At 52.5% G+C, this 27,620-nt stretch overlaps 1 protein-coding gene across 3 annotated transcripts in view; it reads left to right on the forward strand.

The window, feature by feature from the left end:
- The window catches only part of KAZN (kazrin, periplakin interacting protein), a 233,839-nt gene extending 213,249 nt beyond the window's left edge, over positions 1-20,590 (forward strand). For 2 of the 3 annotated variants that reach the window (XM_074924904.1, XM_074924903.1), the window contains exons 4-10: positions 7,561-7,752; positions 15,855-15,991; positions 16,422-16,592; positions 17,110-17,299; positions 17,496-17,626; positions 17,893-17,943; positions 18,535-20,590. In XM_074924904.1, the coding sequence (XP_074781005.1) occupies positions 7,561-7,752; positions 15,855-15,991; positions 16,422-16,592; positions 17,110-17,299; positions 17,496-17,626; positions 17,893-17,943; positions 18,535-18,702 (1,040 nt within the window). In that variant the 3' untranslated portion in view covers positions 18,703-20,590. Of the gene's footprint in view, positions 1-714; positions 1,118-7,560; positions 7,753-15,854; positions 15,992-16,421; positions 16,593-17,109; positions 17,300-17,495; positions 17,627-17,892; positions 17,944-18,534 lie in introns of those variants that run through there. The other variant, XM_074924905.1, reaches the window with a different exon arrangement.
- Positions 20,591-27,620: the final 7,030 nt, after the last annotated feature.

Here is a 27,620-nt window from a genome sequence, read left to right on the forward strand (position 1 = left end):
GTGAGGATAGCAGCAAAGAGACAGGCACAAATTCATAAACCCAAAGTGCTTCTGCCTGCTTCTTCATCTTCTTTGGTGGGGTAAATTTATAAAGTGGGCCTGTTGTGGAGGGCTTGGAAACACACAGCCTAGGCAGCTGGATGAAGGCAGGTGATGGTGCTGCCCGTACCATATGGAGCAAAAGAGCAACAGAGTCAGCTGGATCTCAGAGAGTTTGGGTTTTCTGGTGTACATTTATGTGACTTTTATTATAGAAAAGCAAGCAGCCCCTACTTTCTCACCAGGTTTTGCTGTGTCCTGCTTGCCCCATCCCACCAGCCCCCGCCCCTGCCCATTCTTGCTGGTGGTTTGCGACAGGGGGACTGGTCTGCGATGGTGCCCCTGCAGCCACGTGTGTTGTGCAGTTGCAGCCTGCCTGGACAAAATAAATAACTACACTGCGATTAAAAAAAAATACTGCATCTATTTCCCTTGCAGGGAACAGCTAGCACGAGCTGTATGTCAGAGCCAGGGCTGCTTTGTGGTGTGCTGCCTCCCTCGTGCCTCAGTTTCCCCACACGGTAGCCGAGCGTCACCAGCGGAGCGGTGGCCGAGCGGGGACGTCGCGGGCGTTATCCACCGCCGCCTGCTCGGGGGGTGGCGGCAGAAGCGATGGCCGGCGAGCTGGGAATCATTTCCGCCGCCGACCGGGCTCCGGGTTCCTGCGCAGCCCTTGGCTGGGGGGCGGCGGGGAGAGCGCTCGCCTGCTGCGGGCCCCCGTCCCGCGCACCTTGGCTGGGCGGCGGGCAAAGCCACTCCTCTGCCGGCGTGACATCAGGCCGGGGAAACTGGGTGACCGCCGAGGGGTCAAATTCCCGGCACAGGTAGCGCCCGCCGTATACTTCCGCGCAGTGCCGGGGAGGAGCCTGCCCACCCGGGGCCCCCAAACCCTGGGGACCCCCGACACCGCTGTTCCCCGCCATGAAGTCGGAGCAGGAGGAGAGCAAACCGGGGACGTGCCGCTGTGAGCGTGGCTTTGCTCCGCGCCCGGCCTATTGTTCGGGTCCCTGGGGACGGCGAGGGGCGAGCGGGGACGATGCTTGCGGCAGGGTGCTGTGCCCTTGCTTAGCCCACACAGGTAAGGGGGTCCCCGGGGGGGTCACAGCAGCGCGGGGAGGGGTGCAGCTCGGCGTGCATTCCTTTCCCTTGCTTGCTTTGTGCTGTTGTAGCTCGCTTCCTCCTGGGAGAAGCAAAACAACGCCGGGCGGCTGGCGAGCGTGCCCCGCAGCTCGCCGGGGCCACGCAGGAGGGTGGCTGTGGGTCGCTGTGCCGTCCCCCCCCACACCGAGGGCGAAGCCGAGGGCAGGGGTGAGGGGTTTCGGGTCCCCCGCGGCGGTGGGGAAGGCTGGCGGGCGGCTCCCCGCACCCCGTAGTCCATTTTGTCTTGCCGAGAAGTTGAAGCGTGCCGGGAGCTCACGGAGGGCTCGGTGGCCAGCTCTGGGGGCCACTACAGAGGTCGCAACCCACCAGCCAACTGCTTTTAAACCGTGTGTGCTTCTGAAAGCCTTTGAAACCTCCAGCCTGGCTCCTGAACCCCTCTGCCCTCCCCTCCTCCCCGCCGCCGGCATGCACAGGAGGTTTATATCAGGTTTTATTTCTTTACATCTGCTGTGAGACACCCGCCAGCATGCAGCCGGGGTTGCTGAGCAAGCGGGTGTCTGCACGGTGGAAATAATGCCGTTTTGGGGTGTAGGAGTGGCAGGACGTGGGGGTAACTTTACAGGCAGGCGGTCTCTGCACGTCCTGCCTGATGGCTGCGAGCGAGACGGGTGTGAGTGCCGGTGGATGGTGCATGGTCGGGGCATATGGCTGGTGGTCCCGTCCCAGAGCTGCAACCATACGGAAACACCAAGGCCAAGCTGGTGTCTAACTCCGAAAATTATTAAAAATGGTGTTTGCAAGGATTCTCGCTTAGCCAAACTCGCTAAGGAGCAGGCGTACCCATGTCCAGGTGTGACAGCTCACTCGCAGCATCGCACCAGTTACAAGGGATGAAATCTAAAGCTTCCTTCTTTAAAAGGTGGATGTATGGAGCCAAAGTTATTAAATAAGCCCACAAGGCTCTGCAGCGCGTGGCTGAGCACCCCAGTGCCCGCCCGGGAGGGAGCGGTGGTGGCTGACGGCTCCTCCTGGAGCACTGCGGTGCTGCGGGGGGCACAGAGCTGGGATGTGCCGCTGTAGGACTCGACGGACGGGGCGATGAGCGAGATACAGGCCCTTGTGCTTACCCCCACGAGGAGGTGATGCCATGGGGGGGGGTTGGTTTTGAGCTGCTGCACATCCATCATGGTGCGCGGGTGTGAAAGGGAGAGAGGTTGGATGTGTTGGCTTTGCACCACCAGGTCCCAGGCAGCAGTAATTGGGTCTTTTTGCAAGTCTGAGTGTATTTTGAGCGAACCAAATGCTTTACTGAGTGCAGGCCGTGCTCTGTGGAGAGGCTGGCAGCTTGCACACATCAGTTGGCCTCCCTGCGCCGTCACCCAGCCCTGTGCCTGGCAATTTGTGCTTTTCCTCCAAATTACTCCTTGCAGAGAAGTACTGAGAGGGGAAAGCTGTACATCGTGCAGGCTGCTCAGGAGGAGTGTTTGACTGAACCTTTCTGCAAGAAACTTGGGCCCTAAGCTGGGGAGCTATTTAATGATCAAAGGTGATGAGGTGCTATTAAAGTACCAGCTCAGCTCATCCCTAGGGCTTGAATCATTATCTTCTTCCACTACTGTACTTCATCCTATGACCCTTCTGTTTTCCGTCCCAGGGTGGAGGTGGTATACATGTATATTTATGTGTGTGTGTGTGTGCATATATGTATGTATATATATTCTGGGCCAAAGCTCTGCAGGAGGAAGGAGGGATTTGAAGGTCTGTAGGTGATGCTGTTGGCACAGATTTTGCGTTTTCCCATTTTGCACCTTTATCCCCCCCTTTACATCTCTGCAGGTCCTGTGAGATCACCCTTCGGGGTTATCTGCTGCTGATTTTAAGCTCTTGGTCCACAAATGAGTCTTTTCTCTTTGCCCACTCTTTGGCCACTGTTGTCAATATGCTGCTGCTGCAACCCAGGGCACGCTTGCATCTTCTGGCCATCTTCCTGATGATAACCTGGATAAAACCCCCCTTGACTTGTGCCCAGCAAAGCAAACACCATCTTGCTGGTAAACTTGCAGAAGTGGCATAAAATGCAGCTTTAGCCTAAGATACTCTTTTCACCAGCATAAACCTTGTCGTTTATACTGCATTCATTTTTAATATGTACTCTCCGAAGACAGAAACGCATGTACAGCAATTGTGTCAGCTGAGTTACATGGAAAAAAACAGGCATTTAAATGGATGTTTTTAAAGTGATGTCTGCTCCAAGGCCAGTAAAAGGCTTTGCTGCTGCACGGCTGGTGGATCTGCTGCTGAGAGGAGTCCAAGATGGGATTTGCAGGAGCTGGAATGGAAACTTCAGCCCCAAATGCTGTCTGAAGGTGTTCACCGCAATTAAAAAAAGCTAAAAAAAAAAAAAAAAAAAATCTTACTTTGTCTGTTAACACTAATCAGTGCTTAAAGCATAAAGGATACAGGATCCAACAGTGTCATGGAAGTTTAATGCTATCAACTGAAATATAATTAACAGCCAGTTATTGTGGCGTGAATGGTAGTTTTCATCAGTTAGCCCCGGAAATGTTTAAATTGCATTAATTTCATCGCTGCCCACTTGCAGCAGATTTGGAAGGGGCTGCAACGAGCCAGTGTGTGACAGGGCTCATCTGCGCAGGGTGATGCCTCCTTCCCACAGGGGAGTCAGGAATTACAGTGCAATTGCACCCCCCCCCCCCCCCCCCAAAAAAAAAAAAAAAAAAAAAAAGAAAGGTTAAAAAGGGTAAAATATACTGGGGAAAACTGTCCTGTGGAAGCTTTTTGCTTCAGGGTTATTGCGTTTGGGACGTGATTCCGAATAACAGATTTAACTTTGCACCCCAGTGTAGCAATGCTTGCAAGGTGCAAGGGTGAACTGCAGAAAAACTTAAAAATTATTCTGTTCTCCAGACTGGGTTTTTTTGCCTCGTGTTTTGGACGTGCGTGGTCCCCCTCGTGCGGGGCGCTCCCTCTTTGAGAGGGCTGATGCTCACTTCAAGCCACGTCTGGCTCCTTCGTGACTTCAGACAGAGGCACAGACCCAGCCAGCTCCCAGGGAAGCGTATGGAAATCCCTGCCGAGCCATCTGTATGTGGAAGAAATAGAGGCTGAAATGAGGTTCCTGAATAATTGGCCCTATTTTCCCGGTTATTGGAACTTTCTGTAAGAGTCGCTAAGAGCTGCCTGCAAATAGCACTTTTCGGATCGTTTATTTAGGTGCTTAAACTTGGCATACCAGCGGGGATTTTTTCTCCCCCCTGTTTTAGAGTCAAGTTAAAATTTCCCTTTCAAGCCGAGCCGCTCTCTTAATGCAATTTATGGAAATAAAACAGGCTTTCTCCATAGGACTCTCTCGAGCTGGCGATGCTGGTTAAGACGGGATGGAAACTTGCAGGAGACAGCGATGGGGAGCAGATGCTCGGTGCTGGGGGAGTGGGAAGGGAAACCGCTTTGGGGAGATAATTGTGTTGGTGTGATTTTGGCAGATGAGTGCTGATGGGCTGGGGGGACAGGGAGCCCAGGGAAAATCAGAGCGGAGTGGAAATCCGGTATGCAAATGAGGGTAATTACGGGTGTAAGGCAGTGAATGGGATCACTGGGATCATTGCTTTGGTCCAGCCCCAGTCTTGGCATTAGATACTAGGAAGAAACTTGATATAATGCAAGAAATTGCTCATTAAGCAGTTTCCAAAGGAAACTGAGGAGCGCAGGAGGTGCCGTCACTCCCATCGCTTCCCTGAAACGCCAGCTTCTTTCCCAGAAAACCTTTTAAAAACTTGCTGGGAAGAGCACAGAGGCTTCAACTTGCCTCAAAGCCCGTTCCTGGTTTCTACAGCAAAGGCATCACCAGCAGCCCCAGGGGGGGCTTGGGAAGAGAGCAAGGAGTACGACACTTCACCATGCAGCGAGACATCTGACAGTGTGGCTTTAGCTGTTTGAGCCTAGCAAGAGGTGAGGGGTTTGTCCCTTCAAACCTTGGCTACGTGGGTTGTGCTTTGCAATTTTCATAGATATATCTCTCTATTAAAAAAAAAAAATGGGTTGTGCTTTGCAATATATACCTATTGCAAAATAGATATATATTGCAAAACAATCCATTTTTTATGTGTGTATATATGGATCTTTATCTTAAATTACATATATAAAAAACAAAGAATCTCAGCTATCTGACTGATCCTGAGTTCAATAATTCAGGTTTCTCTGTCGGCTTTGGCTTGTGGCCGAAGCCACACGTCCAGCAGCTGGTGGCGTGGGGAGCGTGGTGCTGCATGCTCCTTTCCAGATTGCACCTATAGCTTCGTACAGATCTTGGATTTTAATCTTTCAGTAGTTTCTGCCTTTATCAAGAGCCGAGTACTAAGTTGGGGACTAAATTGACTTGTTGCAAGCTTTGGAGAAGGAATGCGTTTGAGTTTTTTATTCATTTTCTAACCAGGACCAGAGGAGAATGGTGTGGTTTGGGGGAAGCTGCATTGTGCAACACTTTATAGAAAGGAGCTTTGTAAGAAGCAGCTGAAAATCTGCTTTCGGGCCATGCCCAAGGACTTGTGTTGGGAGTAGGGGATTTTCCACCGAGTTGGGGATTTTCTTAGGTTCCCACCAAAACGCTGCAATTTGCAGAAATCCAACAGGATCGGTCTCCCTTGTGCAAACTGCCCTGCTTGGGTCCTTCTGCCAGTTAATCATTTGCCAGGGAATAGCCAGCTGTGTCTCCGGGGTGAAGCAGCTTGTACTGAAAGGTGAAAATGAATTATCAGTGGGGGAAAAACAAAACAAAACAAAAACAAAAAAAAAAAAAAAAAAAAAACAAAAAACCCAAAAAAAAACCCCGAGCAGTTAGTGGCAGCCACTGGGGTTGCATGGGGATTTCTGTGGCTGGGGAGGGCGCTGGGTGGGTTTTGCACAGTAATTATTACACCATGTACAAGTCCCTCACATTCCCCACTAGTTTCCCAAAGGCTGGAGGGGAAACACTGCATTTCTGCAGCCCCCAGGGAAGATGCCTTTGGCCTTGGCCGCCTCTCAGTTCTTGCTCGTTGCACGGATTTCAAGAAAGCACTTTGGACTGCACCGAAATCCCCAGCCTGGAGCTCGACTGTTCCTCATTAGTGACTTTATTGCTAAATAATTTACAGAATGGGGCCTTGCCAGTTTTCATACGGGAAGCATTTCAAGTATGCAAACCAGATTTTATGCCTTCCTGGCGCAGCTGCCGGCCGGGCCGGGGGGAGCCGCCTGTCCCCGTCCTGCCGCCGGCATCACCTCCCCGCTTCGCTTCGCAAATGGTGATGGGAAGGAAACGGCCCGATGCACATGCGAGGGGAACTTAGAAAAAACAAGGGGAAAATCCCCTATATTTCACACCCAGCCCCTGGCCCTCAGGCTGGCTGATACTTGGTGGCACTGGGGCAAGGACCCAACCGCAGCAGCTTGGAGAGGGGGCATTTATTTTTTATTTCTATTTTATTTTTCTGGTAATGTGGAGGCAGAAGGAATTTTATTTTTCTCCCCGTGTCCACAGCTGTGGTGCAAACCTGAGAAATCGGTAAGCACCTTTGGACGAGTAAGGGGGTTTCTCTGTGTGTACTCAAAGGTGAGGGAAAAGCAAAATCAAACGGTTCACACACTCTCATGAGTCAGTTGGGATCACGACGTCTGGCTCGTGCAGAGGATTGCAGCAGTGGTGCATGGCCAAAAAGTGTTTTGCAGGAAGAGGATAGCAAGGCGAGATGAAGATGATGGGTGCGATGTGGAAATAGCAAAAAAGCGCTTTATTACCCTAGACAGTGGGTGCAGCTGTAGGAAATGAGGTCGCTGGAGATTCCCCTGGTGCCTGCTGCAGAGGGGATCGGGGCTGGGGTGTGCCGGGATGCTCCTGTGGTGCAGCTGCTCTAAAGGGTGTAGCCATCACTAGGCATATATCTAAAAAATTTAAGGTTCAGTCCTGCAGGTGAAAGCGTCATCTTCCCCTTTCCAGTCTCAGAGTGATTTTGTTGGATTTTGAGTGCGCCCTGAGCGTGGGGGTGGCTGGAGGCAGAGCTGAAGGATATCGTATGGGGCAGAGTGGAGCTGGGCAGGCTCTGTTGGACACTGGCCATATGAGCACCACGTCGGGAACTGGTTTGGTTGGGGAAGATGGTTCTGGGTTTATTATTATCACTATATATTTTAAATTTTTTAATGCAAAAACCAGTGGAGGGCCCTCCCCATCATGTCTGTCCCTCCTCCTCCTCCATTCCTGGGGTGCTGCGAGCACCACGGCAATGCTTTGGGCTGTGCAAAGCAGTTTTGCATGTGGCGGGGGGGTCACCCCAGCAGCATTTGCCTGGGATTTGAGTTTGCAGTGGGGCTGTGCCGGGAGCTGTCGGTCACTTCCTCGCATTGTGTCTCCTCTTCCTCCAGCGCTGCTGCGGGAGGAGGTGGCCCAGCTGCAGGAGGAGGTTCACCTGCTCCGGCAAATGAAGGAAATGCTGACGAAAGACCTGGAGGAGACGCACGGCAGCAAGTCGCCGGAGGTGCTCTCGGCCACCGAGCTGAAGGTGCAGCTGGCGCAGAAGGAGCAGGAGCTGGCACGCGCCAAGGAGGCTCTGCAGGGTAAGAGCACCTCTCCCTGGGACCCTGAAGTTTCAGGAAGTTAATTAACGAGGAAGGGAAAAGCCATCCTTCTCGTTTGGACTGTGCAGTGTGTGTTCACTGTGTGCTCGGGGCAGGGGGTTTGATCACAGGGCAGGGCTCCCTGGGACCCCCCTGTTGTCCTGCCGTGGTGTGCGGAGTCAGGAAGCACAGGGGTGCAGCAACCAGGTGGAAAACAGAGTATGGAGGGTGTTTGCAGCATTGCAAAAGTAATTCCTCCACGGTTGGCTATAGAGCAGAGCCAGGAGAGCAGCTGAAATGCAGCTGGAGATGTTTGTAAGGTGGGGGTGGGCTGGATTTTGAGCCCTCTCGGACGCTTTTAGGAGGGAAGCAGCGAGTTTTCTGGTGAGCACAGTTTTCCTTATCCCACGTGGAGTTATTGGAAGCACTGCAGAAAGGCAGAGGCTGCATCTCCAGGTGACGTGCAGCATCTCCTCCTTTCTTCAGGTGTTGATTTTGGGTGTTTCTTGCCGTGGTCAGGGCTGTACTCTTCCTCCCTCGCTGGTGGCTGCACAGTGAGCTCTCTGCCAGCCCCAGCACCAGAGCGTGCAGAGCAGAACGTGACATTGCAGCTTTTCCTTCCCAAAACCGAGCTGACAGTAAGTCCAGTCAAGGATGGTTCATTAGCCAAAGCCAGGGGATGGTCCTGAGCAGGGGAAAGCTCTCGTGCATCAAACCCTGGCAGCGCCACGGCTCTAAATATCATCTCAAATCCCCAGCATACCGAATATAACTTCCACTTGTCAGCTTGTGTTTGCGGATTATGAAGAGAGGCTGTCAAAAGTTTTCAGGCTCAGAGGTTGAGCGACACATGAGGAGAGCCCCAGCCCACCGTGACTCCCCCCCCCCCCCATCTGGGATGCTGAAATGCACAGGGGGATGGGGAATTGGGCTGAGTTTGGAAAGAATATTTTGGAAAATATTATTTTATCACTTTATGATTTTCAAAAGCATCCCTATAAATTAGTAACAGCCAAAATATCTTCAAAATCTTGCCCCCCCTCTACACCACCGGTGCAGCCTCCAGCAGCAGGAAATGTTCTGGATTTATAAAACTGTAATTGGAGAAGAAAAACCTTAATTAGAGAATATTTGCTTGGTGCGGACAGGGAGGGGGAAGTGCTGATAAATGCAAAAGATAGAAAAGCAGAACTATTTTAAGACTATTTGCTAAAAAGCTAAGTCGTCTAAGAAGCTGCAGTGAGGTCATACATGCTTCTGTGGAGGATTATACAGAGAATAAGTGAGTTTGGCTTGAGATTCGTGAGTATTTAAGGAATATACTGTTGGATTTTTATTGGGCTTTTATTGGCTGCTCTATGAGCTGCTGGGATTGGTTTTCCAGGGCTTCTCTTGCAGATGTGATGGGTGGGAAGAGGGAATCTCAGCTTGCACTTGGAAAGGCACATAATGAGAAGCCTTTTTAAATCGATGCTCCTTCCCTCCCCTGCAATATTGGAAAGCGCTTGCGTAACTTGGAAAAGCTCGTTGTGCTGGATTTGGCCCCATGAGCTGGCCTGGAGGTGCTGGGCAGCAGAGAGCAGCCTTGAAATGGAGATGGGAAGTGTGGAAACGGGATCAGCAGCTGGAAGCGGGAGAAAAAAAATCTTTTTTCCTCTCCGTGAAAAATTGTCTGCAGAGAAACGTGTCCAAAAGGGGAGGAAAAATGACAATAACTGCGCCTGGTGAATGGTTCTACCAGGAGAAATGAATCTGCTGATAGAAGCGTTTGGGGAAGTAATGGTTCTGTGTGAAGGAGTTGCAGGATAAGACAGAGCAGGGAGCTCAGGGACACCTGGCCCTGCTGTCCTGTCGCTCGGGGGTTTGTGTCGGTGGAACCCCGCAGGCGGAGAGCATCTCCCAGGCACACCGCGCCGTCCTCGCAGAAGGATGCCCCGTGCCCGGCAGCATCGGGCCGCCTTGAGTTGTGTAATGTCATTAGGAGATAAATTATATGAAGATCTGTCATCGTTGCTGGATCTGAGCCTGGAAGCACGACATGGCCGGTTCAGATAGATGTTGGCTCGCTGGGCCTGAGCGCAGAGGGAGCAGAGAGGGTTTGTCAACGGGGTTTGCTTCCCGGGGGCTCCAGCAGTTGTACCAGCCTTCGTCTTGCATGGCCATACAGGGTTTTGTTTGTGATGGTCTGGATGGAAGAGGGTGGGTTCATCGTCCCTCCTTGGCAGGGCACTTCCAGCCCTTTCTGGCAGCATTTAGCACGGGGGTAAAGCAGCAGTAAGCCCATGCCACATCTTCCCTGTGCAGTGGTAACAAGCTGGAGCAGCACAGGATGCTCTGCAGTAGTAACTCAAGAAGTTTCTGTATCCCTGGCAGCATGTGCTTTATGCATCCTTGTTGCTCCTTTTTCTGGGCTAATTCCATCCCTTGTACTTTTTAAAAAAAATCATTTAATGTCCACATAAAATCCTGTAGTGCTACATCTGATCATCCTCTTCTCCTCTGCTGGGACTGGGACTCGGTATCATACTTACAGTTTTAACACAGTTATTTTTTTCCCCGGCCCTGGCTGGAAAGGGATGGATGTGGCCTGGATTTCTGATGTGGAAATCTCCAACAGGAGAAGGTGCAAACAGCTTTATTACTGCTGGGTCCTGCTGTGGGAATCGACCGTGCCCAAGTGCCTGGAGGACTCGAGGAGCCTCTTGGCCAGGTGACATCTATGAGCGTGTGGGCTAATGGCAGAAACCCTGTTTCCAGGAAGGTTTATCCAATATGCTAGAGTTCGCCTGCGGGATTATCACACGGAGAGCAAACCTGGTCTCTGTTTCCTTTTTGAGTGCCACGGTGGAGACCTCGGGCTGGCTTTCCCCACGGCTCAGGAAAGCATGAACTGCCTTTCATGTCTGCTCCACAAACGGGTTGTAGCCTGGTCTTCTCCCTCTCAAACCTGCAGCTCAGAACTGTGACCCCCCCCCCAGGGATGACATTTGGGCTGGAGCAAGCCTCCTGCAGAAACCCTCAGCACCCCCTGCTGGCTGCAGCAAGGGGATGGGTGGCAAAAAATCAGATAGATGGGTGTCCCAGCAGATGGAAGTCCCAGCAGATGGGTGTCCCAGCTATGGACCCAGTCAAGGAAGCCCTCAGCACCAAAAAGACTTGGGGCTCTGAACAGAAAACATGTTCTTCTGCTTTGAAGACCCACCTTGAATTCACAGCAGAAGTCGTTGACCACCTTGTTGACTGTTGGGGGTCTGGTTTGGAAAACCCTTGGCCTCGTAGCAGAGTGTTTCCAGGTAAATCCTCCCAAGGCAAATTCCTCACCTAATTTTTTCTTGAAATTCAACATTGCACTCAAATTTCCTGCCTGTGCCATACCTCCGCACGCCCAGGAGCAAGTGCTGGCTCTGCCCAACACCGCTTAACGCTGACGTCTTCAACGGCAAGATCCTCTCTGCAGACGGTGACGGCTGCGCCCGGGGAGCGCGCGCCTGTTGAATTACAGAGCGGGGAGCGGTGCTGCGGTTCCTGCCCGGGGCTGACTGATTTTATGGGTTAGTCATGGTGACAATATTGAATTTCATGGTTAGGATGGAGAAACAGAAGAAATTAAGTGAATGTTAATGGGACGGGATGGGTTTGTGTGTTCCTCTTGCGCGGGACATCACTGAGGCTTGAGCGGTACTCCCTGAGGATGCTTTTCCCTGTGATAGAAAACAAGTATATAATTCAGTAAGTAATAAAGGCAGCTCTGATTCCATTGCTGGCATGAAAATCCACGTTGTACAAGGTGAGAGAAGTGCTCACAAGCGGATGGGAGCCGTAGGGAGCTGCTCTTCAGGCAGGACAGAGGTGGTCTGCCTGTGCCCTGGCTTGCGTCTGGGCTCTGCTGCTTCATCCCAGGAGTGGGAAGCCAGACAGAGATGCTGTTTCTATGCTCCACAGCTGGTTTTCATCTAATCCCACGTTATCAAGGTAGTCAAACTAATATTCATATGGCATCCAAGCAAACCTGGGCTAGATGGTGCGACCGCTGCCACCTCATTTTCCCTCAATGTGTATCATTAATTTCAAAGTTGGGGTGGTATTTATAGCAGTCCCCATGTTGCGGGGGCAAGGAGATGCCTGGTTTTCACATGCAGTAGCTAATTTCCATTTAGAAGTTGTTAAACATTGAGGCCAGACAGGGCCCATGGCGTGGTGGCACCTTTGGTGACGGCATCGCTGGGCGGTTTCAGCCAGGCTGCTGCCCGGGCAAGGCTGTGCCGCTCAGGCTGGTGCATCAGAGCAATTAGATTTCAGCTCATTAGGTAAAGCTGGAAACAGAATGCGCTGGGGGGGGTGTGGATTTTTAATTGTTTTGGCTGTGAGAGGATCCCAGCACGGAGCAGGTCCCGTTACTGCTCTGCGTCCATCATCCTTCTCCTGAAGGAGCGCTGCTCCGGGGACGGATCGTGTGGCAGGAGCTGGAAGCTCAAATAACGGGAGCACAGGTTGGTTAACGGTGCAGGCGGGGATGTGGGAGGTGGCCGTGAGAGCTGGGGGGGTTCACGCTGCCGTTCCCAACCTGTCTCTCCCATCGCTTGCTGCCGAGTCCAGGGGTGGCTTTTGGTCCCCCTTTTATTCCTGCTGTGTGCTTTGGGTGGGAGGGGAAAATAAATAATGCAGATAAGCTGCGTGAGATAAATACTTTCCGCTCATGGTATGGGTTTAGGATTTCTTGCTTCTCCTGCAGTCTTGGGTTTATGAAGAGGTCAGAGGTTTTGCCAGAGCCCACCATGCAGATGGGCTGTAGGAGAGTTTATTTAGATATTCCTGGGGGGTTGGGGATACAGAAACCTGGCCCTGGATCATCAAATTAAAGAAAAAAAGCATTTCACCTCCTCAGATGACCCCAATGGCCAGTGAAAACCCACTTTATTCCTCCTTGGCTGCCCCTGCCGTCGCGCCGTGGAGTGCAATGGCTCGTTTTCCCTGACGGGGTAATTAGCTGGGCTTGTTTGCTAAGAACATATTAAGCTGCTGCACCAAGCAGTGCTCAGTCTAGAAGACGCTGGCAACCCTAACTGCTCACTTCTGCCTAACTTTTTATTTTTCTGCTGCCTCTTTCAATTAATTTCCTATTAATTGGGTTTGGAATGAAGTTCTCAAATGACTGATAAATCCTTTTTTAAGCTTAGGAGCTAATCGGTTTTGGAGGAGGGAGAGCAGTGGTAATAGAGTGGGGGAAAAAAGTGCATTAATTTTAGCAAATCTCTTGAATATGAACTGAAACAAATGGTAAATTGTCCTGTTGGGTTAATAGGAAAAAAACCTGCTCTTGCAATACCCCGAGTCCCATCATCTTCTTGCAGTACTGGTTGGTGTGAATATTGGTAATGTACTCTCCTCCTAATTGTACTTCTGAGCATTTCTCTTCCTTTTTTGCAAATGATGAAGTGTTTTCTGTAAATCTGTAAGGACCCTGAACACTGCCACTAATTAAAGCAGGGTGTATGCTATAGGGGACCCCCTGTTTAATTAGGAGCCTTTTGTCGCCTCCAGCATCAGAGAGTGCAAACTTGGCTGAAACTTTATAAGAACCTCTCAGTATCCTCAAGGAAATTAAAAATACATATATGTTTTGCAAAGTGTTCAAGAGCTTGTAAGTAGAAGGGGTTTTCAACAGTGTGTTATTCCTTATTCTATGGGGATGGGGCTGAGACCGACCCTGCCCAGGAAGGGCTGTGGGGGACAAAAATTCCCCCTCTAAAACCCAAACCAACTGCGCTCAACATGCCCTTGAGTCGTCGTCAGTGCGGTTGGTAACTCTGGGTACCCACTTCTGCAGGGTCTGGATCTCACCCCAGTATGGCTCGGTCGGCTTAACTTGTTGAAACAGAAAAATTAATGCTGTTTAGTTCATGGGAAATAACTGGGTAGGGGGAAAGTTGTTTTTAAATATATGCAGATGATGAGAAAGTGTGATAAATTTGGATGTGGTGTGGTCACAACTGTGTTTAGAGGGTCTCTGTAGACATTTCTCAAGCTGGGGAAAAAAAAAAAAAAAAAAGAAAAAGGAAGATCCTGTTGTTGGAAGGGACTGAGCTCCTCCTTGTCCCAGGAGGAGCCACGTTCATTGAAGTGGGCAAGGAGGAATCACAAGCACTCCCTGTCATGGGATAACGTGAATCATGGCAGCATTTCTTAGCTGGTTTGTTGTCTTTCTGGGTTTTGATTTATCTCCGATGCTGAATGGCAGAGTAGTTGTTCTGAAGAGTTTCATCTCCTGTTTTTCAACAGATAAAAATCTCTTGTCCAAAACTTCTGCTTCTTCTTTTACCATTTGGTCTGATTTTTTTCCCCCCACCTTTTTCTCCACTAACCTGCAAGCCCTCTCCCTTCCTTACTGGCTCCATCCCAAGCACTTGTTTTATTATTCATCTTCCCAGCACGTACAGTAATACCTGTGCACAGAAAGAAGTTCCTACCCGAGTAAATCTCTCCTCGAGCCAGCGGTTGTAACGAGCTTGGATGAGATGCAGGAGGTATTTGAAATGAGTTAGATAGAGCTGGCTGAGCAGTGGTGCTGCCCTTATTTAGGGGGCTATTGCAGCACATTATGGGGTGGTACGTCGTGCACGGCGCTGGGTCATCCCCTGTTATTAGGTTATTCTGCCTGAGGATGCCTGGGGGCTGCAGTGCGCATGCAATAATGTCCCTGCTTACATGCAGGTGAAAATGTTTTTATTGAGTATTTAACAAAAAGCAACGGGGAGAATGAGGGTCCCCAGCTGTAGGAGGGGGGGAGCAGAGCTCCCCTGTGCTGGGAGAAGGCAGAGGCGTGAGGCCAAGGGTACCGAAGGTGCTAATTGCACGAAGGAAATTAATTTCCTTTTAAGTGTGCCATGGTAATGGTTTTCTTGTTTTCCTCAGTCCAGTCTTTATCTCACACACAGAGGCACGTTATGCTGTAGTTTAAGCCCCAAGATGAAGTGGCTCATTGCTAGGGGGTAGGGAATGCAGTGTGGGCTGAAACGATTTCTTTAATCTAATAAAAATAGGTTGGACCCATGCGTGTGTGTGGAGACAGGTCCCACTCATGATAGTGCTCTCATCTTCTAGCAGCTTTTGTAATACAGCTCTCGGTGGCTTTGGGGTTGGTTTTTCTGGTGGGTTCGGGGATTTTTAGGATTTTTTTTTTTAATATAGAAGGATGACTTGCAAAGCTTAGCAGCTTGCAATGCAGCGAGCGCAGGAAGCGTTGGGGGAGCAGAGGGGGTGTTTCTTTCATACCGTCCCACTCCCTTGAGAGCAGCACTTCCTCAGAGTGGAAAAGCACGCAAAGTTTTTTCCTATAACGAAAAGCAATATTTGTATTCTGATTCCTAAATTGGGTATTATTTTGGTGGGGTGGGGTGTATCTGGAGCAGGGAGCCGCAGGGCATTCCTGCAGCGCTGTCAAGGACCGGGTTCACAGTTGGGCAAAGCACTTAATGTGCAGAAATTACTGAAGCCCCTTGTCCTATGTGGTATTTCTGTAATTCTCGCTGGTTTTACCAGACTTCCGGCAAGCTGTCCCTGTTCTGGTGGTCAGTGAGCATCCCTCGCTAGCGTGTGGGAGAGGGAAAACACAAAGGTCTTGGTTTCATCTCAAGGCTGGCAAAACACCTCCATCATATGCTGTGTTGCCCCCAGTCCCCCAAACTCCCACTCTGTCCCCTCGTCCCCTCACAGCATCGTTGAGCTGAAAAGGGACACTCAGGGAGCCGTGCCCTGGGCTCGTGGGAGCGCTGCAGGAATCTGTCTCGCTGCTAAAAATAAACCAGTTGTGGTTTATTTATCCTGGAAAGGGAGCAGCAGGTTTTCCTGCCCTGGGCCCTGAGGCTGCCGCAGTGGTTTTGCTCCCAAAGCTCCTTCTCCAGGGGCAGAGCTGCCTGTGGGGGGTGGGTGATGATTAGGAGCTTTCGGGGGGTGCTGGGTGCAGCAGTGGGGGTGAAGTGGGTGTCTGCTCCCAGCCCAGCCCCTGGGGTTATAATTTTGGTACTTTTTCCTCAAAACCTAAAAGAGATGGAGTCAAGGGGGCTGCCATGTCCCCCGTGCTCGAGCTGTTGTCTCTCCCACAGCCATGAAAGCCGACCGCAAGCGCTTGAAGGCGGAGAAGACGGACCTGGTGAGCCAGATGCAGCAGCTGTACGCCACGCTGGAGAGCCGCGAGGAGCAGCTCCGCGACTTCATCAGGAACTACGAGCAGCACAGGAAAGTGAGTGCAGGAGCCCAGCACCGTGGTCTCGTGACACGGGGGGCTGGCAGCGACGTGAGTGCAAAACCCAGTTTGCCATCGGGCAAAAACCCACCAAAGCCCCAGCCGGCCTCTTGCAACCAGGTAGACACTTCCCTGCTGCGAGGGCTGGACTGCAGCAGGTTAAGAATAAGTAAATACCAGAGGAAATCAAGGCAGTGAGCCAGACCTGGGAAATTCAGTGTAATTTTAACCAGGTGCACGGCAGAGCATCTCTCTTCAGAGGACTCCCTGCTGCTGTCCCGGCCGTCCTGTGGCTCTGGTGGCACCCCAAGGGACCACGTGCTCTTTGGCACCGCAGTAGTCAAGTGGTCCCCAAGGGGGTTGGGCACAGGGGTTTGTAGTAGCGGGTGGGTTTCCCCTCCCTGATGGCCGCCCCATGTCCTGGCAGGAGAGCGAGGACGCGGTGAAAGCCCTGGCGAAGGAGAAGGACCTCCTGGAGCGGGAGAAGTGGGAGCTGCGGCGGCAAGCCAAGGAGGCAACGGATCACGCCAGCGCCCTCCGCTCCCAGCTCGACCTCAAAGACAACCGCATGAAGGAGCTGGAGGCCGAGCTGGCCATGGTGAGCTCGGTAACATGGTGGGCACAGCTCGGGGGTCAGCCCCGCGTCGCTGCTGCGGGCACTCGGCTCAGCTGCTCGGGTGCTTGAAACGCCCCAGCGAGTTTTGCTGCAGTTAAATATTTATTGCAATATTGCATGTAAGTGTTTGCTGCAGTGCTTGTGTTATTGCTGTACTGGCAGAAAAAAAAAAAAATCCATTGGTAAAAAGGGCAGGGGGGGAGTCCCCATCCCTGGAGGGGTTGAAGAGTCGGGCTGAGCCAGCGCTGAGGGATCTGGTGGAGTTGGGAACGGTCAGGGTGAGGGTCATGGTTGGACTGGAGGAGCTTCAAGGGCTTTTCCAACCCAGATGATTCTGTGAAAAGGAGCTGGATATCCTCAGTGCAGGGAGCGATACAATTTGGGTATTACTTGTGAAGGGGAGGGCGGGTTTGGTGCACTGTTTTGCTGCTGGTTCTGCTGTGCCGGGAGATGTTCTTACGGTTTTCCCTTGCCGCCACCACCTTGGCGTCCTCCCCAGGCCAAGCAGTCCCTCGCCACGCTGACCAAGGACGTCCCCAAGCGCCATTCCTTGGCCATGCCGGGCGAGACGGTGCTGAACGGCAACCAGGAGTGGGTGATGCAGGCCGACCTCCCGCTGACGGCCGCCATCCGGCAGAGCCAGCAGACCCTCTACCACTCGCACCCCCAGCACTCGGCAGACCGGCAAGGTGAGCCCCCCTCCCCTGATAGGGGTGCAGGGCCAAACCCGCTTGGGGGAGCAGCCTTACTCCTCCACAGAGGAAAAAAAAAAAAATGGGCACAACACCCCCAAAATAGATTTTTTTTGGATGTGCTTGAGCGGCTTTGCGTGGGGCCAGGTTTGCTGGCAGGATGTTAACTCCCCGATGCCCCCCTGCCTTCCAGCGGTCAGAGTGAGTCCCTGTCATTCCCGGCAGCCGTCCATCATCTCCGACGCCTCCGCGGCCGAGGGTGACCGATCGTCCACGCCGAGCGACATCAACTCGCCTCGGCATCGAACGCACTCGCTCTGCAACGTAAGGCACTGGGGTGGGGGGGCGGGCTTGCTTCCTCACTCTGTGGGCTGAGGGGTTGCTGTGGGTCCTCCACTTCCCAAAAGGATGTTGGTTTTATGCTAGGGTACGGCTCGGAGGTTTGCTGACCTCGAGAGCTGCTTTCCTGGGGGTTTATCCCAGTGGCGCAGCGATTTGGCTACCAGAATGAGCCACTTTTTCCTGGGGCGGGGGGGGCTCCTGGGCTGTGTTGGGGCTGATTCAGTTGGATCTGTCTTCTTCTGCCTCAGGGGGACAGTCCTGGACCGGTACAGAAGAACTTGCACAACCCAATCGTACAGGTAGGGCACAAAGCCCTGTTTAAATCCTGCTTATGAGTCCCAGTCCAGTGCTAGCGAGTAATTTGGGGGGGACTCAGAGGCACTGACTTGGGTTTTTAAAGAAAAGGAATGGAAGCCGTCCTGAATTGTAGGTCTGGGATGTCTCAGATTTCTGTGATTTGCCCCAAAATCAAGGTCATGCCATAGGCGGTTGCTGTGCTCGGAGCCCATTACAGGCTTGAGTTTTTGTAAGGCACAGCCTAGATCAGGTTATTCTTCTGAATTTGACCCTAAAACGTTGGGGTATTTTTGCAAGCAGTGGACAGACCTTTGCTCTGACCTTATATTCCTGGAGTTGAAATCCTAAACCAGTGAATTAAGAAGCCACAGAAATGCGGAGAGGGGGCCCAATTTCACTGCAAATTTCACCACACCTATTTCAGGAATGGGGGGGGGGGGGGGTATTTTGGTCCAGGATCTGAACATTGCTTTGTGGACCTGGGCCTGAATAGTTTTTGGGACATGGACCCTGTGGTCCGTGATCCCCGATGCGATTTGGGGAGGGGTGAATGAAAAGCTCAGTGGCCAACCCCATGTCCTCTCCCCTCGCAGTCTCTAGAGGACCTGGAAGACCAAAAACGGAAAAAGAAGAAAGAGAAGATGGGCTTTGGCTCCATTTCCAGGGTGTTTGCCCGCGGGAAGCAGCGCAAGTCCCTCGACCCCGGCCTCTTCGACGGTACGGCCCCCGACTACTACATCGAGGAGGACGCGGACTGGTGACCCCCCCGCGCTGGGTGAGCGCCGGGAGCCTCTCCCCGGCCTCGCCGTCGCCGATGTACATACTCCCACCCCCGCCCCGCCTGTGGACGTGTTACCTGTTGTCTTGGGAGCGATGCAGCTGTGTCGTAACTTCAGTTTTCTCCCGTTTTTTTTTTTTTGTGTGTGTTTTTTTTCCATACCAGTAACTCCTTTGTTGTTGCTTCAGTTTGTCGGTTTGGTTTTGGTTTTTTTGTTGGCTGGGGTTTTTTTTTGTTTTATTTCCTTCTTCTTTTTGACAAAACTTGAAACTTGAAGGACTGCTGTGTCTCTGTAAATACCAGAAATATTGTGCACTTTGTGCTTGTGACGTCTCTTGTCCGAAACCCGCTGTTTTCCGGAGCCCAGCCCGCGGGATGTCCTCGCTTGGGGACGAAGGACCTGCCCAGCTGAGGGACCTTAGAGAGAAAACACACACACACACACACACACACACAAAATCTTATTCGCTGTGATGTCTTCCTGGCCAAACCCTGCGGAGGCGACACGGGCTGGTTGTAACGCCTGCCGGTCTGGAAATAAGTGTTTTAACGTTCCTTTTTAGTTGTTTTAATTTATTTGCACAAACCCAGAGGAGCTATTCTAACTAAATTATTGCAGAAGTTTTGGGATTTTTATATTTTTCCACGTCGGTTGGGATGGGGCAGGGAGGAGGAAGGGTGTGTTTGTACTGTACTGTCCTGGGAAGCTGCTGCTGGGGGGGCCGGGAGGGGGCTGGAGCCATAGACCCCCTGCCCCAGGCTCCCTCGGCCCCGCAGCTGCAGATGCCCCAGGAGCACTTAACGCCTTGGAAAACTCAAACCTAAATACATGCCGGGAAATCAGATGTGGGGGGAGGGGGGAGCTGGTGGGAGCCTTGCCTGCCATTTTTGCCCGCGTTTTGGGGGCTTACCTTTTGCTTCGAGGAAAAATTGGGGGATCCAGCATGAGCTAGGAGGAGGGGAAAGGCGATATCCCGAGATATTGCCCGGCTGGGACCCGCCGCCCCGCTCCCGTTTGGGGTGTTACCACCGTCGGGAGGGGAGGCTGGGGAAATCGGTACGAGTCCCTTGCTGGGGAGGTTTTTCTGGGACCGGGGTGATTTTTAAGCTCAGGTGCAACTTGTGCTTCCAAATCCCTTGGAAATGCCCCAAACCACCCCCCCGGCACAGCAGCCGCTTCCCCTCTCCACTAACATGCACCGCGCTCTGCTTATGCCAAGATAAGTACCTTATGCTTTAATGCTTATGATATAATTTTAAGCTCTTAAAAAAAAATGTATTAAGGTTTATTTAATGATGCTATAATAGTGTATTATTTTTCTTAATTCCGATACACGCACCCTGGTTGAAAAAGGGGTATTTTGTCTTAAATCACCCAACTAAACCGCCGATGCCCTCACGCTGTGTATTCCTGCTAATGGGATGATGCAGAGAGGCCACGGGGGGGGGGCGAGCGGAGGGACCAGCCCCCCCCGGGCTCTGCCGAGGGGAGGGCCTGGGATGGTGGGGCAGGGTTTGCCCCGTGGCATCTTTCTCTGCAGAGAAGCATTTTTTATAAGTTTTGTTGGTTTTTCTGGTTGTTTTTTGTTGATGTTCTCCTTGCGTTTTTATAATTTAAACTATAAAACCACCAGAACAGATGAGCAATCTCCTTGTTATCAAGTAGTTTCCTTTGCATTTCAGCTTTTTTGTAAATTAGGAAATAATTCTAAAAATTACTAAGAGGATGATTTATTTAAAAGAGAACTTCGATAAATAGCATATGAATTATGGGTAACATTAGATTTAACTTTTCCCCACGTGAATGGGGGAGAATCCTTGAAGGCATGGATGCAAATATAAAATTATAAAAGATCTAAATAAAGCTTATTTTAAAGTACGGATGAACTACACGTGATTTAATTGCTTGTCAGACGGAGATCCTGGGCTGCCATCAGTGGTGGCACGTGAGCATCTCTGTCACGGCACCGGGCACGAGCTGCTGTGTGAATTGGGGGTCCCCGGGGGGGTGCAGGAGGGATGCAGAAGGCTGCACCCCTGGACCGGCTTCTTCCCAGGCCCAGCTGCCAGCGGAGCATTTGCACCCAGACAGGCGGTGCTGGCGGGAGGCTGGGGCTGTCAGTGCATCCGTATGAAATGGGGATTTAAGGTAAGTAAAAATTTTGGAATGTGGGGGAACATCCCTTGGATATTCAAGATGTAATGCTAAGGACCAAGAAGAGCAGGTGGGACGGAGAAACAAGAAGGTTTTGTGCTCTAACGCTTGTTAGTGGATAAATTATTGTTACTAATTTACAGCTGGATCAAATATTTTTAATTTGCGGGTGGTGTGGGTCGCTTGTAGGGGTGAGCCAGCACTGCCAGCGGGGCCTGATGCTGTTTTGGGGTTGATGGCTGCGCTCGCAGGGGGAGCGGAGCAGAGGACGGCCGTGTTGGAGGCAAAGGGTGCAGGCCCGTGGCTCCTGGGTGCCACGGAGCCGGGTGCCTGGTGCCACAGTGTGATGATGGTGGTGGTGTACCCGGGGGGGTGTGCAGGGGGTCAGGGTGTCCTGCAGGGGAAGCTCCCCAGGACCTGCTCTCTGCAGCTGGAGCCGCTCGAGGTCCCCTGGCTACAATTGACCAGGGGGAGAAAAAACCCAACAAAACAACATTTCAGACAAGACCTGCAATGATTTTCTGTTTTTCAAAGCCATAATGAGGATATAGATGAAAAGTTGTACCTTCCCTTTTTTTTTTTTTTTTTTTTTTTCCTAAACAGAATCATCCTTCTGAGTTTGTGAGCAGCTGCAGAGCAGGTAAGAGCCACCACAGTGTGAAATGGGGAGAGTTTGAGCCAAAATAAAACAGGACAAAAATAACTAGAAGCCAGCTGGCTATCGAGCTCTGTCACCCAAAGCGGTAACGGGAATTAAGCATTGCATTGAAGTGTAACTATTGAGAGCAGCAGGGCTGAGCCGGGCACAGACCGTGGCGGGTTTTGCCACCCTTGGAGCGGTTCCTTGTAAATAATTTGGTTTTGCCCTTCGCTTGCAGCGTGCAAGGGATGGAGGGTGTGTGCTCGCCCAACCCGCCCGTGCTTTTTAAATCTCTGGGTGCCCTTTGGCATTGGGAGCACGGCAGAGCTGTGGGTGCAGCACGGCTCGCTGGCTGTAGCAGACACCTGTCCCCGTGCCGTGGGGACCGAGTCGGGTGTCCTGGGCCACCGCCTGTCCCTGGGGAGGGGGAAACTGGTGTCGTCATCTGCACTAGAGCTGGTTGCAGCCGGGACAAGCAGAGGGGGCTTGGTCCCCGCAGCCCGTGGGTGATGTCCTGGGCTGAGGCGTGTCTCTGATGGCTTTGTCCCTTCTGCCCTGAGCTGCCATTCCCGTGGCAGCGGAGGGAGAGGCACGCCAGGCCTGCAGGAGCCTGTTCGTGCTGCATGGCTGCTGCATCCCCCTTGCCTGCCGGCCTCCGGCGCGCTGCAGCGTGCTGCGATGCTGCCATCGTGTGAGCAGAGCCCGAGCCACATCCAGCCCTCAGGCCCTCGGCGCTGAGCCGCCCCGGGGAGCGCAGGGGACCCCGCAGCCGCCTCCGTGGCCCGTGTCGCCCCGCCGACTCCCCCCTGACACGTGGCCAAAGGCTTGCGTGGCCAGTTGACTTATGATGCCCAAAGTCAGTGAGTCCCTCGCAGTGCTCCTGGCTGAAAATGGCTCATCCGTGCCTTAAAAGATGCAGAGAGCAGCCCAACAGATGCAACACGAGGCAGGTTTTAGGCCTGGCCTGGGGCGTGTTTATTTTAGGTCTGACTGGCAGAGTTTGTGCCCTTTGCACTGATAATAACCTTGTCGTGCAGTCGGAGTCACAAGCGCGTTTCCTGGGTGAGGACTTTATGCCAAGAAAGGAAAATATCCCAGCTCCGTGCTGGGACATGAGGTGTTGTGCCGAGGTACCCTGCAGGCGGGGGCACCTGGGGACTGCTGTGCACCTTCACCGGGGTGTGAGCAAGCCGTGCTGGTCCTGGTGGTGGTTTTGGGTGACGTTACAACTGGAGCTGTGTTCACCCGTCACACCACGGCCGTGCACTAATAACCTGTAGAGCAGGAGCAGGTTTGAGAGGTTGCAGCAGGGAAGCAGGGGTGAGTCCTGGGGAGGTTTCCTGTCTTGGTACGGACTCACCCCATTGCTTTAGGCAAGTGATCTCACCTCCCTGGGCTGTGTTTTTTTCATTAAAGAGCTAAACCTGTCTACATTAAATAGCTGAATAGATCATCAGGATGGTTGATGGGTTTTGAGACATGGTTGGTCGCAGACTGTGGGTGATGGGGGCTATGAATGGTGGCATCTCCCCAAACGCTGGTGTCAAGAGCCACCACTGAGGCTGCTGGTTTATTGCTCAGGATTGACAAAAATTTTGAAATGTCCCTCTTGTTTATTCACTCATTTTTAGTGTTTTCCTTGAAGGTGTCTTCTCTTGCTGCTTTGTGTGTACAAAGCCAATGTTGGAAATGCCTTTGAGTCCTCGTCTGCACAGCCCAGGGGAGGCGGCAGTGCCCGAGAGCATCCCTCGCCTCTGGCATCCCGCGTGGCCTTCGGGACATCCTGCTCTGCCAAGCCAGCGTGGTCCCTGCACCTGTCCCCCATTTCAGCCCTAGTCCTTGCTTCCTGCTGCCCCAGCCTGGTACAGCAGCACAGACCGAGTGGCTCCACTCCATCCGACCGGGACACTGGAGCTGCCGTCAGGTCCCGTATCCAGGTCATAAGGTTTTCTTGGAGTTTTCTCATCACTGGTGAGTGATTGCCTGGCATTTTCCCATTCTCGGGCACAAGGCATCGCTCACCATCTGCTCCTAATTCTGTAAAGCTACGTTAAAGCTCAGCTCAGCTCTTATATACCCAACCACACACCACCACCCTAGCTCTTCTCTTCCAGCCCTGTTATCCTCAAGCCCTGGATCTCGTATTCCCAAGTCCTCTCTTGTCCTGATCAAGCCACTCTCTTCCTGGTGGCGTAACCCAGGACACAGAAGCCCCGAGGAAAATGAACAAGTTCCTCAACCCTCTCTCACGTGTTGCACTGGCAGCAAAGGGGGGGTCTCCTGCCCAGCCAAGCTGCGCTTTGGCAAGGCAGGGCTAAGCCAGACCATCACAGATGAGATGTAGCAGCCCTCAGACCAGCGCCAGGAGGAAGCTGTGGGTTATTTGTTGTTATTAATACAGCAGCTTTACTTATGCTGTTTTCCAGGTTGCAGATGTGCGTATGCTTGGAATGGCAAATGGGAGACCTGGTGCGGTGGTTGGACTGGTTGTACTGGAACCACTGTCCTCTACACCATGTCCCAGCAGCCCCCCAGGCACCTGCTCCCCGCACCCTCTCTCTGAAGCTGCTCCTCACCCTGCCAGGGAGATGCCGGCAGGTCACATCCTCCTACCGGGCCAGTGCAGGATTGTGCTAAGCAGGAGCAGGTGGAAATGCTTCCCAGGCAGATGCTTTTCCTCTTCCTCTTCCTTTTTTTTTTTTTTCCATACTCGGTTGCATGGCTGGTTCCCAGCCTGCAGCCCTGGCCAGTGCTCTCTAAATTGGGGAATAGAAAGCAAAGCATGGGGGGAGAGATACCAGTATAGACCAGTCCTTGTGGGCTGGGAACTGGGACTTGAGGGAGCCCATCACAGAGCAGACTGGGATGGACTTTCATCCTGGGGGCAAAGCTGAGGCTTCACCATGCTCCACGTCCAGTGAGGGGCTGGGAATTCGGGGCCAGGCTCTGGCTGGGAGCGGGCAGCCGTGGCCTGGCTGCCGCAGCCGGCTTGCCGGTGCAGATGGCCACGGCGCGGCTGCTCCCCAGGCAGATGGTGTGCCTGGCAAATATTGTGCTCGTGTTTACCCACGCGCTGGCAGCCTCAGCAAGCGAGGAGCCGGGCGCTTCACTTGCCGGTGCCGGGGAAGGGGCTGGATGCAGCCCCCGGGGGTAGGTTTGCGTGTGGCACATCGGGACTTTTGCTCCCGGTCTAGGCAATGGGGCAGCAATTAATTAGCACAGCCAAGGAAAGATCATCTAATCAGCACTCATGATCCCAGGATTCCCCCATTTTGTTCTCCTGCCCTGGTTGCTGGTGCAGCTCTACAGGCCATGTGCAGAAGTTCACCTTTCCCGCTGCCAGCTGCTGGCAACCTACTTCTCATGGAGGGGTGCAAGCACCTGGGACAAGACTGTCCCCCAGCCCGGGGCAAGAAATCAAATCTCCCCCCTCCTGAAAGGCTGCACTGTGAAGGGAAGGGGCAGTTTGGGGGCTGTAGGACTGGGGAGATGGAGGGAGTGTGAAGCTGAACATCCTCCCCAGCCCCAGATGTGTTATACTTCTGGTGCTAACTGTAAAAAAATAACACTCTGTGTTAATAGATCGAAAATGTGGTGGCTCAGCTGATTTGACTCAGATGGATGGGCTTTTCTTCTTCCAGGACAAGCTGTCTGGCTGCAGGTATCCCGGAGTGGCGTGTCACCCAGAGCAGTGGTTTGGGCTCTCTGTTGGAAAGGTTTGGAGGAATCCCAGGATGTGGCCACGCTCTGGGCTGGGCTTTGCAGCGGTGATTTTACTGTACATGTTGAGCACCTTCCTTTGAGTATAAAAAAATGGGGGGGCAAACTGCCAGTGAGTAATTTCTGCCACTAACGCAGGGTAACATGAGTCCCTGGCATCTCTGCAAGTACCAGAGCATCAAACGCCCCTCTGAAAGGCCCTTTTGTTGCCTGCTGATGGCTCCAGCCGGGCTCCTGTTTCCTCCTTGGTGTTCCTGTGCAAGCAAAGTCTTTATCCTACATATTTGGCTGGATAAACAACCCGGAGAGGTACCAGCTGGCCCCAGACTGGGCGGTGAGTGTTTGCAAGGGGAGGATTTGAGCTGCCCATAGATAAATACCCATGCCAGGATGGCTGCTATAGCTAGAAAGGCAAATGAGCCTAAGAAATGCATGTAAATGCATTAGCCCACAGCAAAGTGCATGGCAGGGAAGGCGGGTGCATTAGCAGCCATCCGCGCTCTGCCCTTCGAGGGATGTGAGTGAGCCCCCTTGATTTAGGGATGGGCAAACCGGTCTGAGTCAGCATCACGAGGGGAGAGGAGAAGGAAATCTGCTTCGGAGGGAAGAAGCCAAGGGAGAGCTGAAATGGCTTGAATGTACCAACGCAGAAACGTGCAGCCGGCTCACCCAGCCCTGCGGCTGCAGAAAAAGCCATTTCTGGCCAATATTCAGCTTTGCAGAGCGGGAACATGAGGAGCTGCTTTATGAATGTCCCCTCTGTGCTCACAGTCTCCAGGGTCCCTTTGCAGGGTGGGTGACCTTGCCCCAGCTGGGGCTGGGCTCTCCCCGCGCAGGATCAGTGACAGTCACTGTGTAAAGTGTATTTACCCCCCGCTTTCTCACAGCTAACCTGTAGAGAAAACAATTCGCTGCTATACTACCGACTGCCAGAGCAGCTGGAGACAACAGGTTTGTGTTTCATACAGAAAGGTGCTGCGGGGAGGGGAAGGAGTGGGGAGAATTTGCCTGAGCAGGTGACCAAGCCTGAAAATGCAAAACAATTGGTTCAAGGGAAAAAAAAAAAAACACAACAATATATGCAGATATATTTAATAATTTTTTTTTTTTTTTTTAAATTGCATGTCTCTCGAGATTGGCCTTTGGATTAGAGAAGGAAGGTATCGTGAGTGGGGAAGGGCAGCGCTGCCGTGCACCCGGAGGAGGAGCCAGGGCAGGTGAGTCAGTGGAAAATACCATCGTCTCTGTGTGGGATTGTGCTGGTAGGGAGAGTTGGAGGGAAATGGGGGGTTTCCACCCTGCATCCTGAGCACCAGTGGCCCCGAGGCAGGGCTACGGCATGCTGATTCACGTGAGGGGATGTGACAAGTTGTGTTGGGTTCATGATGGCTTTTGCCTTTGCAAGGACTTGCAGGGCTTAAAGGACAGGAAAAACTGCAGTGGCTGGTCCAGCAAGTGCTGCTTTTTCACTCGTGCTTAGGAAAAACCCACCTGAGTGTCATCTCCAACAGAATTTGAGACCTTGGCAGTGTTTATTATTACAGCCGTGTGTGAGAAGGGCCTGGAAAAACACGTCCTGATTGCTGCTGGGATGGCAGCTGGGGAGAGGTGACACTGGACGCAGTATTAATTGTGATGGGGTTTGCCAAAATCCAGCTGTAGCCTGTGCCGATGCCCCCTCTGTGCCACTGCTTGGGGACATGCTCCCAAGTTTGTAATTATCGCATGGAAAGATTGTTTAGTTTCATTATAGATACGCACGGAAACATGGAGCATTTCCCTGCCTCCACACCCCGGAGCAGCCCATGACCCCGTGCATAACTGTGCCTGTTAATTGTTTGTTCCTAACGTCCTACCAGAGAGGGGGCAGGAGTTGGTGGGTCGGTCCCCGACGTTCAGCCTGGAAACCACGGGACTGTCTGGCTACGAGGCCAGGGCACGTGGCCAGCAGCCGGGGTGAGGGCCGTACCCGGAACGGCGCTTCCCAGAGCGCAGGTGGTGAACTGGGGAGAGTTTATAGAGGGCAGCAGCCTGATAAAAGCACTTTGCGGGCTCGTTGTGAACACAAGCCTGGCTTTGTGGGGATGTCGGCTTTGCCCTGTTGAACAGAGCGATGTGACCAAGCAGTTGTAGTTCCTCAAAACGGAGCTTCTGCGTCTAGTGCTCGGAGCCACTCGTTTGAGGCAAAGCTCATACCGACACGAGCAGAGCCGGTTTCATAACGCTGATCCCCCATGAGCTGGTTTTCAAACTAGAAATGGGGGCTGTGACTCTTGGAGCACTGTGAAGCCCCTGCTCAGGGGGGGTGACGCAACCTGCAGCTCCAGCTGCGACCCACAAAGTGAGGGAAAAAAAATGTAATTTTTTTACATTGCATGCTGGATTG

Source organism: Athene noctua, chromosome 22 (genome assembly GCF_965140245.1).
Source record: "Athene noctua chromosome 22, bAthNoc1.hap1.1, whole genome shotgun sequence".
Lineage (NCBI taxonomy): Eukaryota > Metazoa > Chordata > Aves > Strigiformes > Strigidae > Athene > Athene noctua.